Source organism: Phyllostomus hastatus, unplaced genomic scaffold, assembly GCF_019186645.2.
Source record: "Phyllostomus hastatus isolate PE091 unplaced genomic scaffold, TTU_PhHast_1.1 phas_contig_86, whole genome shotgun sequence".
In the NCBI taxonomy this organism is placed as follows: Eukaryota; Metazoa; Chordata; class Mammalia; order Chiroptera; family Phyllostomidae; genus Phyllostomus; species Phyllostomus hastatus.
The window spans coordinates 76,746,543-76,765,442 of NW_025333977.1; the positions used below are offsets into that span (position 1 = coordinate 76,746,543).

The window sequence follows — 18,900 nt, forward strand, 5'->3', positions numbered from 1 at the left end:
AATAAAGAGGCAGAGAAATGACTGGGGGGCTGAGTGGGAGCAATTTTAGTAGAATGGAATAGTGGGATAAAGCCCTCTGCCCTGAAAGAGAAGTACACTCCTGAGATGGTCTGTACACAGCATTCTAGGGAGAGAAACAGAGCATGCAGAGCTCTTAGGCAGTGGCACACGTGGCAAGTTTGTGGTCCTGCCAGAGTTGAGTGTGGATAGAGCAAAACCAGCCAGACACAGTATGTGCTTACAAGATAACGTCAGAGAGGTAAGAAGTTTTGGATCCCAAAGGTCTACGGACCATGGTAAGACATTTGGATTTTATTTGAAGTGTAGTAGGAGGCATTACACTTCATATAAAGTGTAATGATTTTTAATATGGAGTGATATGATTTGATTTACGCTTGAAAAGGATCACATGTTTAGAAGGGGGTTGGTGAAGCAGAGTCTATGGGCCAAATCTTGGATGTGGCCTGTATTGCAAAGTCAGTGGGTTAATAATGGTTTTTACATTTTAATTTTTTTAATTTTTATTGGTTTTTACATTTTTAAAGGATTATAAGAACAAAAATAGGATATGTGATAGAAAACCTGATGATCCCATTCAGCAGAATTTCTCTCAAAAGGGCCGTATATTGTAGTAAATATTTTATACTTTATGGGCCATATAGTCTTTGTTGCACCTCTGCCAGCAACTCAGCCCTTTCAGCCCTGAAGGAGCAATTGACAATATATAAATAAAGTGAGTGTAGCAATGTTCCATTAAAACTATTTACAAAAGCAGGATTCAGCCTGGAACTGGCCCACAGGGCTGTAGTATATTGACTGCTGGTCTAGACTAGTGATAGTGTTGGAGGCTGTGAAAAGTCATTGAAAATGTGATATAGATTGAAGTTAGCACCAGGTTGCAGCCTGCTGGTGGATAGAACATGGAGTATAATAGAAAGAAGGATGACCAGGTTTTTGGTTTGAGCAAATGGGTAATAGATGCTGCCATTAAATAATATAGGGTACATACACAGAGAAAACCAGGTTTGGTGAGTGATCAAGGACTCTGATATTTACATATGATTTTGTATATTTGTATACTCATTTATCTACTTCATGATTATTTTGGAAGGGCCTTCATGAACAAATTACTGTACCAGGCACTTTGAGTTTAAAAGAAGGGATCAGACTGGGTTGTGGCTCTAGAGCATTTAGTGGAGGAGGCAATACATACACATCATATGTAAACCATGAAGTCGTCAAAACAAAAGTACAGGTAAACGTCATGAGAATTCCAAGGTACAACATGACTCCTTGGCCCAACAACACAAATTTCATAATTCTCTACCAACCCTTTGTACCTAAGAACCATAGAGTTTCAGGTTTGAGAAAGACATTACAGGTCTAGTCCAACCCACCTGACAACTCCTTGAATCCCTTTCACAATTTTCTTCTGCAAAGCAGATAAGGTTTGCTTGAATATTTCCATAGAAACAGAACACACCAAGTTTGAGTCAATGCTCTGGATGAGTGATATATTAAAGAAAATTTGTTTGTAGTTCAGAATTCTTTGTTTTAAATCATTCCCCTGGAGCCAATATAAATCAGTCCAATTTCTCTTTTCAATGGTGAATCATTAGATATTTGAAGATTGTGTTTTTATACACATATCATTCTTATATGTGGACTATGGTTTTCTATTTCTTTTGTTTATTTTCAGAAACTTAGAACCTGCATTTAATAGAAAATGTATTGGGCAACATTCAACCAATAACTCTTGAATTGAGTAGTCCTGGGGCATCTTCCTTCATCTCAAGCACCTAGGTGGGGAAGAATGCACATGGGAAGTGTAAATGAACATGGGAAGTGTTCTAAGTGAGGACAAAATAGTCTAAGTGAAACTGACACCTGTGTTGCTCCTGGCAGCACTGACCTTGTGGGTTCTTGGGAAAGTGAGAAATGAGAAAGGTGATGAGGAGGACAAAGGAGAATCTCATAACTTAAAGTGAATTTGCTGGTACAAACTCATGGAGGCATGGACTCCACCTTGTATCATGTATTTTATCATCATGCCTATCCTCAACCCTCAGTAAAAACTGGAATTAGTCATTTAAAAATTTAAACATCTCCTGGGACAGTGTCTATCCATTAGAGGGTTTTGGCAAACTACCATGAGTGGTACCTCATTTCAGGTAGAGCCGCCTTCCATGCATGAGGACCACCATTTCCCTGGGACTTCAATGATGCCAATTTTGTGGTGAATGGAAGTTATTCATAAGACAAGTAGATATCACAGCTCATAATGCAACACCTGAATCACTGAGGAGAGGAAAACACTCTTTCTATAGAGTCTTCTCCATGTCTCCGGTGCTTGGAAGGTATAAAGCTTCTAGCAAATATGAGGCCCTTCAGCCCTGACTGGTGTGGCTCAGTGGATTGGGCATCTTCCCACAAACCAATAGGTCACTGGTTGGATTCCAGGTCAGGGCACATGACTGGGTTGTGGGCCAGGTTCCTGGTTGGGGGCATGAGAGAGGCAACTGATTAATGTTTCTCAACATTAATGTTTCATCAATGTTTCTCTGCCTTTCTCCCTCCCTTCCCTTCTTTCATAAACAAACAAATAAATCTTTAAAAAACTATATTAGGCTTTTCAGAAAATTAATTTCCAAATGCCACCCCATAGCATGAGTTGTTCTGTATAGCAGAGTAAATGGTCTGAGCCAGTTGCCCTGACTCAGAACACTGGTGCTTTAACCTCTCCCTCTTCAAATATGACCAATTCTGCCTTCTTCTCATTTATATCTGTTACTTTCTTACTATTTCCACTCTGCTGTCCTGATTCAAGGCCTGTTACTCACCTTTCTAAATGCCTTAATGTGAGCCTTTCCTTCAAGTGCAACCACCATACATAAATCCACCAAATTAAACACAAGCAACTCTGACTATTCTATTGCCCAGTGCAGAACCCTCTTTGGCTCCCCATTGCCTGAAAACAAGGTAGAAATTTGCTAGAGTCCCTTCACAAGGTGATCTTCCTTTTTTTTTTTTAACTTCTAGCTACTTCTGTCTGTCTGTTCTAAGCTCTAACTAGATTACCTAACATTTTGCAATGTGTCCTTTGCTTTCCTGTCTCTAGCCTTTGCTCTTGCCAGTCACCTCACCTGCTAACTTCCTTTCTTCACCTGCTGAAATCATACACATTTATTAAGTCTAGATAAAACTCTACACTCTTTCCCTTCAGACCTTTCTAGATACCTGCAAGTAGAGGTGACCCCTACTCTGCTGAGCTCTATGGGTCTTTGTTGGTGCCTTACTATATTTATACTGACATCTTTTTACATTTATCAGACTTACAAATTTCCTACTTGACTGCATACTTCCTAAGGGCAAGTGCTATTTATAACAAATGCTTAACTTTTCTATAACATTTAATTCAAAGACTTCTGCACAGCAGTGTGGTATCTGGCCTAAAATTAAGTCCCGACATTATGTGTGCTTTGACATCAGGGAAAACCAAGAGGACCTCAAGTGACCTAATCACAAGTTCCCCTTCCTGTTGTGCCTCCGTGGGTGACATCCCTAGCCAACAGCCCTTCTGACCATGGGACCTGTCACAGTGCCTGCTTACCCTGAGTAATGGGCTTCAGTTCTCTGCCAGCCCACGGAATTATTCAAACAAGTAACTTGCATCCTCCAGTGGCACCCAAGGGTCACCTCCCCCAATTACTACTGCAGGCTTTGAAGTAATAGCCCCTCCCACAGCCCCTGCTCATTCATTCTCTTCTCAAGTGCAAACACCATGTGGCTCTGCATGGCATGCAGTGTTCTCCTCAGCCAGGCTGTGAGTAAACTGTTGTCGATCTCATCGGTCCAGGGTAGGGTGCCCTATGTTTAGGCAGCCCCATCACTCTAGGACAGGAACCTCCAGTCACCAGTGGGGTGACAAGGAAGTGATCAAAAACAAGTTGTTACTGAATCAGTTTACTTGTTTCTTTAATTAAAAAAAAACACAAACAATAATAGTTTTGGTCTTAAGACATTTTTCCAATTATACTCTAAGTTCCTTGAGCTAGGATGATGCCTCTGCTTTATGTATCTCACAACTCTTAGCATAGTAAGTTCCAAGGTGAATAAAATGTAAGTTCTCAGCAAATTTTTAAATAATTACATGACAGGTGAACACTCTGACATCCAGGTTTGAGGTCTGGGGCCTGGGCTGCTTTGCTGTGGACAATAGGCAGGAAGTAAGAGGTACAAACAAAAAAGCAGAAAATATATACATGCATATAAAAGATAACTAGAAATTAATGTAATTCATTTTATAATAAAAGCATCAAAGTTAGCACATCCAAAGAACCCCACTTGGGAGGCAACAACACTTATTGTCAAGGTGCTGCCATGATTTAAAATATTTTAGAAAATTCTTTAGGATATCTGACACCATTGTCTACTGGTACTTGGAAATTTCCTGTTGTGTGACAGTGTATCGTTTTATAGACATAATCAAAAGATGTTGAGGCCAAGTCAGGCAAATAAGGCAAACAATGTGGTCAAGCTAGCTAACACAGTTTGAATGCAGAACAGGTGAGAAGATTAGTCTTCAAACTAATTTTCTTTCAAAGTGGGTAAAATTCTAAAATGTTTTCCTAATCCCCATCCCATGAGAGACTTGTCCATAAGGGCCAAATTATTGGAAGGTGGATGTCACCTGTCCCAGAGACCACAATGAAGGGACAACAAATTTTGAAATGTATAATTTTGATTTTTTGCTTAAAAATATTAGAGTTTAGCCCTGGCTGGTGTAGCTCAGTGGACTGAGCGCGGGGTGCGAACCAAAGTGTCGCAGGTTTGATTCCCAGTCAGGGTACATGCCTGGGTTGCAGGCCACAGCCCCCAGCAACCGCACATTGATGTTTCTCTCTCTCTCTCTTTCTCCCTCCCTTCCCTCTCTAAAAATAAATAAATAAAATCTTTTAAAAAAATAAAAAAATAAAAATATTAGAGTTTATCTCTTTACCAATTCCTATGTAAAGCATAAATATGTAATCACATGTAAATACTTTAATATATAAATGACTGATGCTCAAGTTCTAAACAAACTAGAATATTCCAAGTAATGAATGAGTGTGAACTAATCCTATAATAGATTTGCCTACTGCATGTACATGCAAGGAGGTCACTGTATGCTTGAAGGCCAAATTAATGATTAAAGCTGGGGTTAGAGTACAGTTGTGTTGCTTTCCTTGGTATTTACCCAAAAGAACTGAAAACTTATGTCGACCTAAAAAACCTGCACGTGGATATTTACAGCAGCTTGGAATTTATAGCAGCTTTGCTTGCCAAAGCTTGGAAGCAACCAAGATTTCCTTCAGTAGGCAAATGGATAAATAAACTGTGGTATAGCCAGACAATGGAATATTATTCAGTGCTAAAAATAAATGAGCTACCAAACCATGAAAAGACATGGAGGAACCTTAAATACATATGACTAAGTGAGAGAAGCCAATTTGAAAAGGCTACATACTGAATGAATCCCAACTATATAACATTCTGGAAATGGCAAAACCATGATGATAATAAAAAGATCAGTGATCCTCAGAGGTTTTGGGGGGCAGTGAAAAGACAATGTCTGATGCCATAATGATGGATACATGTCATCATCATACATGTGTCCAAAACCACAGAATGCACAACAGCAAGAATGAACCCTCAGGTAAATTATGGACTTTGAGTGACACTGACATGTCTGTCAGTGTAGGTTCATCAGCTGTATCAAATGTGTGACCCTGGTAGGAGATGTTGATGACCAGGAGGCTACGCACATATGGGGAAGTGGGCATATCTCTGCACTTCGTCCTACATCTTCCTGTGAACCTAAAACTGCTTTAAAAATAAAATCTTAATTTAAAAAATATATCTGTGTTAGTTTGACACAAACTTTTACAACTTTTATGTATGAACATCCCCTTTCTTTATATACACACACAGATGCACTCTCTAAGACATTTTGTACATATTGACGTATTTTAGTTCCTTTGAATTTTAAAAACTTTCTATGATTTATTCTATTTCAAGGAGTAAGTTTGATCATTAATACTTACTACAAATTTTCTTCACATAGAGTCAACAAAATGAATCTTTTCAAAATATAAAATCATTGTAGGAAAGGTTTGGTATTCCTCATTTGCCTGACATGAATACCTTTGAAATCACTCATAGAAATCTGAAGACTTACCTTTTCCTTCTATCATCTGGTCAGTTTTTGTTTTCTCATTTTATCATATTAGTAGGAAATTACATCCATGTTGCTAGTGTGTTATTTGGAATAACTGATACTGACAGGCATGATACAATCAATAGGTTTCAGATCAACTAAAAATCAGTAACACTCACAGACATAACAGCACCTGAATCAGGTCTGTGTGCCATCTTCCTGCCTGAAAACAGTATTTTGCCATAATCACAGTACGTTACTACTAGAGAACAAGCGCCAGAAGCTAAATCAGCCCCTCTGAGAAGCTCCAGTCCTTTTCTTTCATTTCTAATCAGAAAACTACAGCTTCAACAATGCCAGTAAACATTAACCAGAGCATGGTTGGGTTATTATTATTTTTTTAAGCAAGTCACAAGTTGGTCATTATCATTATTTTTTAATTAGCCTGTTCTCCCCCAAGGAAGTACACTGGTTATAAAAGAAATAAAATCAATGCGATGTCCACTCTTGTTGGAAATAATGGTTATTTTCAAAGAAGATTTAGTTTAATATAAAGCCTAATAAATAAAATTGATGGGAAACAGATAGATAAAAACTGAGGCCCACAAACACTGTTACCTTAGCCCCCACCTGACAGGGTTGTTGAGAATCAAAGGTGACAGCACAGCTCAAGAAAACATTCAGCAAGTTAAAAGCACAAGACCTTGACCTGCTCAGCCCTGTCTTCAGGCTTTACAAAAATCCACAGCTACAGCCAGACACGAGGGGCAGGTGGCTATAAACACGTCACCACACTGGCTCCCATGGACCAAGCCACAGAAAAGAGCCATGATGACTTCCTCCTGCAAACCCAGTTAATCTTTCCCAGAGCACATGGAAATATTTCAGAGTCCGGAAACACCACTAGATTCAGAAACCATATACTGCAGCTAATTTACTAATAAGCCATGAAGTATTGTCATAAATTACTTAAACTGGTACTTGTCCAATTAAATGAACAAACTACATCCTGCAAGGTAGTGGCCTCAAGGATTTATGGAAGTTGTTTGTTTGCATGCTAATTTGCCAAATTTCATTAAGTTGCTCTGGGTCTACTCCTTCACCTTATGCTAATCAGCCAGGCCCAACAGCGCTTATATTTTCATCTCTGTTTTTCCACTCAAGAGCATGACCATTTTTAATCTTGACAAGTTTCCTCACACATTAAGAGTGGAGGCCATGAGTAAGCAGCAATTGTGTAGCACAGTCTCATGTGGGTTAGAGATGATGGAGTAGGGTAAGTGACATGAGCGTTTAGTTAAGATGTCACAAGTGCTGCACATAAGACCATTAAGAAAAAAAGTGCAGAGCTCTCCTGCCCCATCTTCCATCCCCTGCCAGGGCCCAAGTCCTGACGTGGATCAACATGGCAAGCAGGGACAACCTCCTTAAATGAAAATGGGCAAGAAGAAAAGCATGCATCACCTTCTCAATGAGATCTATGCAGGCTTGCAAATCCAGACCAAAGTCGATGGGTATCCAGTCAATGCCTTCTTTCCTATATTCCTCTTGTTCAAGAACAAACATGTGCTGATTGAAGAGCTGTTGTAGCTTTTCATTGGTAAAATTAATGCAAAGTTGTTCAAGGCTATTGTACTTCAAAGATGTAATTAGGTAGGAATAAAAGATAAAAATAAAATTGAGAAAATGGCCACTACCTAAGGTAATAGATATGTTAATTAACTTGACTATGGTGATTATTTCACAATGTATATGTGTACCAAATCGTCAAATTATACACCTTAAATACACACATTTTTTAAATTATAGAATGTAACTCAAAAAATAAAATAAAATTGAGTTCCACTTTGAAAAATGTGAAGAGAAAACCATTAGCACTAGCACAGGATGGCAAATGAACCCAGTAAGTAATAAGTGCTCAATTAAATTTTTACTTCCCTTAGATATACTCACAAACTAAAGATTATGAAAATAAAATAACACAGTGATATTAAAATTCAAAGTCACAAAATATTCCTTTATCTCTATGTACCTTTATTTAAAGCTTAATTAATTTCTTAATACTATTAATTAGTATTATTTATTAATATAAATAATGGCTATTTTCCAAACAAAGTAGTTCTTAAGGTTCACAAAGAACAAATTGCATCAACCTTTGATGACATTTTCTGATGTTCAGTTCACATTTTCTAATCTCCTTGTAAATATGCATTGACTTCATCTTATCAAATGTACTTACATCAAGGATTTCAAAGCCAGTGATGTCAAGAATGCCAATGAAGAACTGCCTTAGTAGCTGGGCATCCAGGGCCCTGTTGATACATGCCACCAGCCACTTAAACATCCTTTCATATATCGACTTGGACAGGGCTCCAACAGCGTAGGTCACCTACAAATCACATCGAAAACACTCCTTCATCTGACAGCGGTACTCATTTTAATCCTAGCATTCTCTATCTGTAACTGCCTTCTAGTAAACCCAGATATATTTATTGACCTTCTGTAGTTCTAGCATGCTCCTGAGATGATACATGAGAGGAAATACAACACAATGAGAAAAAGGAAATAAGAAACAAGGAAGGGAGGAGAGGGAGATGGAAGAGGGAAAGGAGGGTAAGAAAGGGAGGTGAAATGAGGTGAGTTACCCTGATGCTTCTTTACCCAACACGCATGTGAGAGAAATCATGTTCCCATTACTGAAAGACCAAACACCCTGGCATGAGGCAGCAATGTGTTCAGAAGCCTTGCTATTTAGAGTGTGGCCCTGCAACTTGCAGCATCAGTACTACCTTGGAGCTTGTTAAGGATGCCAATTCCAGTTCCAGACTATGAATCCAAATTTGCACTCCAACACAATCCCCCACTGGTTCCCATGTACCATAAATTTTGAAAAGTACTAGTAGAGTAACAAGTAACTAAGGACTCTGGAATCCCTAGCCCTGTCCTACTGCTGTTGTTGTGGCTGCTAATGAATTGTGTCACCTTTGGCAAGTGACCTAACCTCTGTGGGCTGCATGCAGTATCTTCATCGGAATAATGCTCTTGAAGGTTCTTTCTAACCTCAGCTTCCCAGGGCTGCTCTCAAGTCCCTGCAGGAGAATGTCAATTTAGCATAACATTCTGACTCAGATTCTCCTACTGTAAAAGTCAGGCTGCGTTCCCCTCCCTGGAGGTGTGTGGCAAAGGCTCTCATATAACCTACTGGGGAGAGCTCCAGCCTCTGTGTCTGGATGACGCTGTGCAGAGGCAGATCCTACTTCCACATGCAAAGGTGCTGATGTAGTAGCAGGTTTCTGACAGACTCCAAGTAGGAGTGAATTTCAGCTGGGCATACTCCAAGTCTGGAAGCAGAATGTGCTGCAACCACTTAACATTTAAAATAGACCTATCACATCCATCCTTCAGCTGCCCAGGAGAGAGCACACAGCAAGAGCCAGTTGGTGTCTGGTGTGATTTAAGTCTGAGTCACCCACTCTCTGATCAGTTATATCTTGAGTCATTCTCACAGTAATCCATAGTCAGGATGGCATCTCAGTTTTTTATTATTGGCGTCAAGAGCACACCCGAACAAATAAAGCACCAAGAATGATTTTTATCCTCTGGAGCACCGAGGACATCACTCTCTGTCTACAGCAGTTACATTGGAACTTTAAAAAGAACACGATCAACTAGTTCACCTCCTTTTAATTCCCCAAATACTTGAGAAGTGTGGGTGGGAGAAAAACTTGCCTCAGGGAATAGTGAAGAAATACTGGAGGAAAGCCTGAAGATGTACACAGAGAAAGAAATAGAAGGTATGATGTCTGCTGAATGAATTACTGAAACCAATAAACCAATACACAGCACATTAATTAACCATTTTCTGTCCAATGACTTGAATTAGGCAGCTAAACCTACACTTTTACTTTTCAGGAACTAAACAGACTCACTTCCTAGCTCTTTTTAAAATAACCCCACAGAAGACTTACTTTGAGTTTACTGGGGGCAATGACTCATGATAGCTAGGACAAAAACAACAAAAATCAGGGAGTCAGCCATATTTTTAACCACTTTGATCCCTACCTTTCTCATCTGTGAGGTAACAATATTATAATATTCATATCATAGGGTTGCTGGAGAGATTCAACGTGACAGGCAACATAAATATATATAACACAACATTTGGCACTTACTGGATACTGTTAGATCCCCCTTTCCACCTTTATTACTTCCTCACCCTCCCTTCATTGTATGCCAGCTGTGTTTCGAAGGTTCACTGTCTTTGAGTACAAAATGGAGGTAGAGACAGTATCAACTGTGCAGTCTTGCCATTCAATTGAATGACACATCCACACTTAGCATAGCACCCATTGTTAATTACTCAATGGATACTGATTTTTATTATTGTTTTATCATTATTAATCTTTTAAAATTAAAATACTGCCCTGACTGTTATGGTGCAGTGAATTGAGTGCCGGCCTGTGAAGCAAAGTGTCACTGGTTCGATTCCTAGTCAGGGCACATGCCTAGGTTGCAGGCCAGGTTCCCAGTGGGGGGTGACTGAGAGGCAACCACACATTGATGTTTCTCTCCCTCTCTTTCTCCCTTCCTACCTCTCTCTAAAAATAAATAAAATCTTTAAAAAAATAAAGGAATAAATTAAAATAACTTATTTCTAAAAAGCATGGTTAGAATTCTCAATAGATCAAAAAACACTAGACCAAAGAGCCCTAGTTTTTTTTTAAATTAAATTTATTGGAGTGACATTGGTTAGTAAGATTATATAGGTTTCAAGTGTACATTTCCATGATACAAGATATGGCTATTGCACTATGTGCCCCCCATTCAAATTCAAATCATGTTACATCACCATATATTTGACCTCCTTTACCTTTACTACCTCCCACCCACCTCCCCTCTGTACAATTGTCTGCATCTATGAGTTTGTTTGTTTGTTGTTCTTGCTTGTTTATTTGTTGCTTTCAGTTTCATATCCCCCAGAAGAGTGAAATCATATGGTTCTTGACTTTCTCCATCTAACTTATTTTGCTTAGCATGATATTCTCAAGGTCCACCTATGTTGTCACAGATGGCAATGTTTCTTTTTTTCTTAGGGCTAAGTAGCATTTCATTGCATATACGCACACAATCATGTGTAGTGGCTCTCAACTCAGGATGGCACCTTCCTCTAAAGAAGAATGGCTTTGGAAACACAGAGGGCATTTGCTGAATGTCACAATGACTGAGTTTCCTACCAGTATCCCACACCTGGAAGCAGGAATGGAAAACCTCCTACAATGTGCAAGACACTCTCATGTATGAAGAACTGCCCCATTTAGATGCTAATCACTACTCTACTGAAACCCACAGAGGAATTCAGTCTCTTCACTGGGGTGCTGAAAATATTTAACCAAGATCCCAGAGTTAGTTAGCATTAGAGCTAGAACTAAATTTTTCTACAGTGTTAACACTGCAAGAATTTTTGCCATCTTTTGCAATTGCCATCAACAGAGCATATACATACATCTCTATTCTTAGCAGTGGCAATTGTCTCTATAAAGTCAGTAAAATTCCTAAGAAAAGAAAAGCCTTACAGTGTGCTTTCTTACTGTCTCCAAGAGAGGGAGGAAGACAGAGGGGGAGAGGGAAAGGGAGGAGGAGAAGAGGGAGGGAGAGAGAGAGAGAGGGAGGAGGGTAAGGATTTTCTTTTCATTTAATGTTGAATAATAATATAGAAGCTTGCTTCACTGGTTCTATTATAATAAAGCCTGGTGTGGTAACTCAGTCCCTGAGAATACAATATTAAGGAGGCGAAGGTTTGATTCCAGCCCTTCCATGGGCTTATTAGTTTTTCACAGAGCAAGTCCTTGTTCTGTAATCATAGCATGTCATGCAGGCATGTTGTGGTGAATGTCTTACAAAGCAAGAAACTGCCAAATACCTCTAAGCTCACTACCAAGAAATAGTTCAGCTACTTGTCCTGCTAATCGTGGTTCATGTTCAGCTCAGTATTTAATTTATTTGAACACTTGTGGAGCACCTGCTGCTTGCAGGGCACTGTGCTGACTGCTGAGGGTGTCATGATGAATTACACACACTCAGCGGCCCCAAGAAACCCAGGCTACCAGAGAGGACAAAAACATAGGCAAATTGTTTCAGTGCAGTTAGTATTGTGGCAGAGGTAGAATTATCGATTCATAGAGTAAGCTAAACTAGGAAATTGGTTGTGATTAGTTGGTGGAATGTTTTAAGTAAAACAGTCACACCAGATGCCTTAATGCACCAAACAAAATAGTTTATTGAAGTCAAAATAACTGTCTTCTATCACAAATTTGTACACATCTCTCTCATTTTTGGATCTCAGATGTAGAAAATCTAAGCATCACCTGAGTATTAGCTGTGTGTCCTTTGGAATGTGACTAGTTTCCCTAACCCTAAGTTTCCTCAAGTGGAAAAATATAATTACTTTTGCTCTCCCTACTTATCTCTGAGTATTGTAAGAATGGAAGGAGATAATATCTCTGAATGTGTAATACATATATGTGATCACACCATTTCCTCTTATCAGAAAGACCCTGTGACTAAGGGGATAGTTTGACTAATTCTCTCCAAAGGAGTACTAGTGAAAGTGATATCACTTCCAGCTCCAAGCAGTTCAGGTGGAGCACTCACTCCACAAATCATCTGTGTCCTTGTGCAGCAACCTGGAGGCCATGTGTTGCAGGTGGCTTCACTACAAAGAGGAAGAAGGCTGTTCAATGTGGACTGGTCTTGGTGGGAGCAAGAAATAAATGTTTATTTTATTGTCACTGAGACTTTAGCATGTGTGTGTTACTGAAGCATGCATATTTCATACTGACTAACACACATTTCAGATGTTTAAGTTATCATTTTGGAATGCACTGGCATGCTCAGATGAATTCACTACCCAGCAGCTCTGGGAATATCTGCTGTATTCTGGCAAAGCCTCAGAGCCCTTGTTAATTCTATCATTAAAACTTTCTCCTAGATGCTGAACAAAACCTACATGACCTTCCATTTTTCATTTCTGTTGTTAATCCCCTCCCTTCAAATACTGACTTCAGCAAATGTTCTGAAATCCTTTCCCAACTATGTCACCATGGGTCTATTACTCTGAAAAATCAATATTACAGACAGATGAGGGATGCCAATTTATGAATTATATTCATGTCAGAAACCAACAGCTTTGAAACTTCTTAGCTGGACAACAAAGATTTGATCACAACATGTAAAGGGCTCGCCTGCCTCTGCAGAGAAATTTGTTGCTCAAGGGAAAACTGCCAAAGCTGTATAGCTCAGGCTACAAAAGACTCTTAACACAAGAGCCCTTACTCTGATGTGCATCACAATTGAAGACACTGGGAATGTTCATCACAGTCGCTCTTTTTGGCTTTTCTGCAGAAGCTTTTGTTGCAGACATCATCAGAAATTGAAAAATACACAAGTATGATATGTATATACTTACAACAAGATCAGAGAATCATAATGCCCCTAAAGCATCACCTTACCTGCCCCAGCCTGGTGCTCAGTTGGTTGGAGCATGGTCCTGTGCACCAAAAGTTTGCGGGTTTGACTCCCAGTCAGGGCATGCACCTAGTTTGTGGGTTCAGTCCCCACTCAGGGTATGCATGGGAGGTAACCAATCAATGTTTTTCCCATCGAAATTCTCTCTCTCTCTTTCCCTCTCCATTTCTCTCTCTCTAAAATCAATAAAAATATCCTCAGGTGAGGATTTCCTAAAAATCACCTTACCTGTTCTACATTTTGACCTCTAGTAACATATTCATTACCAACTTTGATTCTAGGATGGATCAAGCCCTTCACCAACTCAGAGGAGTTAATGCCCATGAGGAAAGCAGCTTTGTCAGCACCTGTCATAGGGAAGGAAGGAAGGAAGGAAGGAAGGAAGGAAGGAAGGAAAGGAGGGAAGGAGGGAGGGAGGAGAGAGGAAGAGGGGAAGGAAAATACTGTTAATTGTATTCTATTGTAGTCAAATGCTATCCGGAGGGTGAAAGGATAGTATGTTTAAACTGACATAGCAAGTTAGATTACAGTTTTCAAATAATTACCGTAACCCTAAATATTTAAGACTCTATTTCTTGGAAATGCAAATAAAACCACATGGAATGCCACTTCACAGCCACTAGAATGGCTATAAACAAACAAACAAACAAAAACAACAGTATGATAAGTGTTGGTGAAAGTGTGGAGAAACTGGAACCCTCATACGCTGCTGGTCAGAGTGTAATGCAGTACAGTTGCTGTGGAAAATAGTTTGACAGCTACTCAAAAGTTAAACAGAATATATAAAGAACTCACATGACTCCACTGCAGGAAAACAACCCAATTTAAAAATGGCAAAAGACTTACACAGACACTTCTCCAAGGAGGACATTCAGAGGGCCTAGAGGCATATGAAAAGATGCTCAGCATCACTAGCCATCAGAGAGATGCACATTAAAACCACAATGAGATACCACTTCACACCAGTCAGAATGGCCATCATAAACAAATCAACAAACAACAAGTGCTGGTGAGGTTGCAGAGGAAAGGGAACCCTAGTACACTGTTGGCGGGAATGCAGACTGGTGTAGCCACTGTGGAAAACACTATGGAAATTCCTCAGACATCTAAAAATGCAACTGCCTTTTGACCTGGAAATTCCATTGCTGGGATTATACCCTGAAACACCAATCCGAAAGAACCTATACACCCCAACATTCATAGCAGCACAATTTACAATAGCCAAGTGCTGGAAGCAACCTAAGTGCCCATCAGTAAATGAGTGGATCTAAAAACTGTGGTACATTTACACAATGGAATTCTATGCCCCAGAAAGAAAGGAGGAGCTCCTACCCCTTGCGACAGCATGGATAGAACTGGAGAGCATTATGCTAAGTGAAATAAGCCAGTTGGTGAAAGACAAATACCATATGATCTCACCTATAAGTAGAACCTAATCAACAAAACCAACAAGCAAGCAAAATATAACCAGAGACACTGCAATTAAGAACAAACTGACAGTAACCAGAGGGGAGGTGGGAGAGGATAATGAGGGAGTAAGGAGGAAGGGTTTTCAGAAGCAACTGTAAAGGACACATGGATAAAACCAAGGGGTGGTGGGATCAGGGGAGGGAGGGAGGGATGCCTCGGGTGGGGGATTGGTGGGGAGACAATGGGGACAACTGTACTTGAACAATAATTTTTAAAAAATAGCTCAAAAAAGAAAAGTCCAGAGTTACTCTAGACCCAGAAATCGCACATATAGGTTACATAGCCAATAGAAATGAAAACATATATTCACATACACACACACACAAATTATATGCAAATGTTCCTAGCAGCAGTATTCATAATAACCAAAAAAGTAGAAAAGCCCAAATGTTCATCAATGGATGAATGGATAAACAAAATGCTGTATATAAATACAATGAAATATTTTTCGGCCATAAAAAGAAATGAAGTATTGATGAAGCTACAACATGGATGAAAATTAAAAATATTATGCTATGTGAAAGAAGACAGACACAAAAATTCACATATTATATAATTCCATTTTCATGACCTGTCCAGAAAAGGCCAATCTATATAGACAAAAAGATTTGTTGTTGGCAGAGGCTAGGGAGAGAAGGGCGTGGGGAGTAACCACTCTAGGGTACAGGGTTTCTTTTTGGAGTAAAGAAGTATTCTGGAATTAGAATGGTGGTGATGGTTATATAACCTATGTATACATTAAATCTCACTAAACTTTATATTTCAAAAGGGGGGATTTTGTTATGTGTAAATTATAGCTTAGTTTTAAAAAGAATCTATTTCTAAAAAAATGTTTATCTGAAGGACATGGAATATTTCATCTTTATTATTTGCCTATTTCCCCTCCTATGTAAATACTTGTAGATTCTTTCAATTAAACAGACTTGTAATTTGATCATTCAAGAGAACCACTAATCAACAGAAGCCAGGGCAATTGCCCAGTACTGTATTAAAAACCATTCCTTTTCCTGTGAACTGTTTGTGCCATAGTGCCCTCTGCTGCCCAACAAGAATACTTGCAACCCACACAACTGCACTTGCATAAACCAGTTTCTATTTTCTAAGGACAGAAGTGGGGAAGAGTGTGATCAGAAGGAAAAGTAAATGGGCATGTATTACATCAGGTGTTTTAAAAAAACCCTTAAAACAAGAATGCCACAGGCAAAACATTATAAGTACATTTCAAATTGCATATTTCTTCAGTTATCAAACAAAAGAAAATTTCACTCATCTGAAATCTCTCGGCTATGTCTCCCATTTTAAGTGAATTCTGACATATACAGTACTAGTATATCTGATGTAGTCAGTCTATAAAATAATGTTTGATGATAGAAAAATGCAGTCTTTCCTTACTCTAAGAAGTACAAAATTTCTTTAGCAATAACCACAAATGGGGCAAGTAAAACACATGCGCAGGCACACAATTAGAGGGCTGTATGCCATCATTACCAATATCCACTTCCTTTATGTGGGGCTTTACAATTTTCACAAAGGCTTGAAAAGCTTGAAATGTTTGATTTGCTTGTCAACTAAAATCAATACATATTATACATACATTTCTGCAAGCTACACACCCACTCTGTGTCAGTGAGAATGGTCTAGGTACTCAGTTGCTATGAAACCTTTCAAAACGCAAAGCCTGTTTGGGGAAATAAATGGAAAAATCAAAACTCGAGCAGACATGCCCACCTATGCTGAGATATTCTTGCTAAGAGCGCCATGCTTGCAGACAAAGGACTGATTACTTCAAGTTGAGAATCCAGTGCATCAGAGCCAGAGAGTTTTTAAACTGGAAGACACCCTGTGACTCTACATGAAGATATTTTAAAGGAAAGGGAGAAGTGCAACGTGCCTGATGAATCTGAGTGGAGATGAACAGTAGCCAACAATGTGAAAAGTGAACAATTCCACAATATCTGTCCAGGAAAAAGAAAAAAGATAGGAGTCTGGTTTTCTAAGGTTTGGAAGCATTCAGATGGACATTATAGGTAATAACAGTCTCAAATTCATACACCATTTTTCTAGTGTTAAGAACAGTCCTTTGAGTGTATTTCTATCCATTAACAAAAACACCTCCAATTTTTCTGGATAGTATCCCACTGTAAGCTCTAACAGAAATAGCATCCACCACCACAGATGTATTTCTCACCCACCGAAGAAGCAGTCGAGCATTCCCAGAGGACCAGCATGTCCTGCACCTGTCCCCCAGGTGTTCGTTATACATCACACATGTTTGCCATCTTTTATTTTTTTGACAGAAAACAACAGTGGTCATCATGTTTTCTAAAAAAATAAATTACTTCATTTGCACTAAAAATTTATAGTTTTACAATCAAGATGAAAATAGGTTAAATTTGTGAATAAAAGTCCATCTGACCTTCAGAAGACACTTTTGCAAACAAAGCAATCAATGTCCATAGACACATTTTCCTCACGTGACCTGATGTGGTCCTGCAAGATGCTTTCTGAAATCCCCACCAATAATCACCATTCCTTCAGGATGCCGTGAACACACCCACAGGTTTTAACTAGGCAGTATGATCTGAGCTGGGGGGGGCGGAACATGTAGGTAGAGCAGGGGTGCTCTTACCTTGGTGTGGATCAGAATAGCCTAGAGAGCTAATGCAGAACCAAAAGACCAGCTCCCTGAAGGAGGTTAGTTAGGGTCTGGGTTTATTTTCATCATGTTCTCCAAGTGATTCTGATACACATAAATGTGGGAGAGCAGGGTCCTTACTGCGATGATCCTCAACCCTCACTGAACATAGGGGTCACCTGGCAAGCTGTGAAAACAAACACTGCTGCCTGCACCCACCCCTAGATCCACTTTCTTTGGTCTGGGTGAGGCCTGAACTTCAATTTAACAACTCCCCAGGTGATTCCAACACAAAGCCTACTTTGACAAGTATTCTCTAGAATACTTGGGTTTGTAAGTATGCAGATTTTGAAATCAAGAAGATGGAGAGAACAAAGTCCGACTTAACCTGAAAACAGGTAAGGGGGCTGAGAAAAGCAAAAGACAATTGTTTTCAGCTTCACAATTTTCTCACAGTTCAGTCTCATCTGTGAACAACCAGATACACAGAAAGAAAAAAAACCAGTTTTGTCAGTCCACACCTGATTGAAAGAGGGGTTATGATAATAATATTCAATAGTTTTTTATGAAGTGTTGGTCTATGGTTTCTGAGTACATATTTCACTAATTTTTAGAAAGATTTTATTTATTTATATTTACAGAGAGAGGAGGGGAGGGAGAAAGAAAGGGAGAGAAACTTCAATGTGTGGTTGCCTCTCACACACCCCCTTACTGGGGACCTGGCCCCCAACCCACACATGTGCCCTGACTGGGAATCAAACTGGAGACCCTTTGCTTCACAGTCTGGTACTTAATCCACTGAGCCACACCAGCCAGGGTACCATTTCATTAATGTATTGAGCAAAGTTTACTAAGTACTCACTACGTGCAAGGCCTGGTTCTAGATGCGATTGTAAGAAGAAAGCTAAACAAGACAAAAATCCTTGGCATCAAAGAATTTATAATCTATGAGAGTAAATAACAACACACAAGCAAAACTATCAAGTTAGTCAGTGAGATAACTGTAGAAGAGATCAAGAAATCAAGTATGATGCAAGCTGGAACTAGGAACAGATCCCTTCCCAATAGTGAAAAG

At 39.3% G+C, this 18,900-nt stretch overlaps 1 protein-coding gene across 1 annotated transcript in view; it reads right to left on the reverse strand.

Annotated features, from left to right (window-relative positions):
* The window catches only part of MYH15 (myosin heavy chain 15), a 132,084-nt gene that overhangs the window by 84,718 nt on the left and 28,466 nt on the right, over positions 1-18,900 (reverse strand). Inside the window, exons 12-14 of the mRNA XM_045851228.1 lie at positions 13,949-14,067; positions 8,436-8,585; positions 7,661-7,831 (exon numbers count right to left, since the gene is read on the reverse strand). Coding sequence (XP_045707184.1) covers positions 7,661-7,831; positions 8,436-8,585; positions 13,949-14,067 — 440 coding nt within the window. The remainder of the gene's footprint in view (positions 1-7,660; positions 7,832-8,435; positions 8,586-13,948; positions 14,068-18,900) is intronic.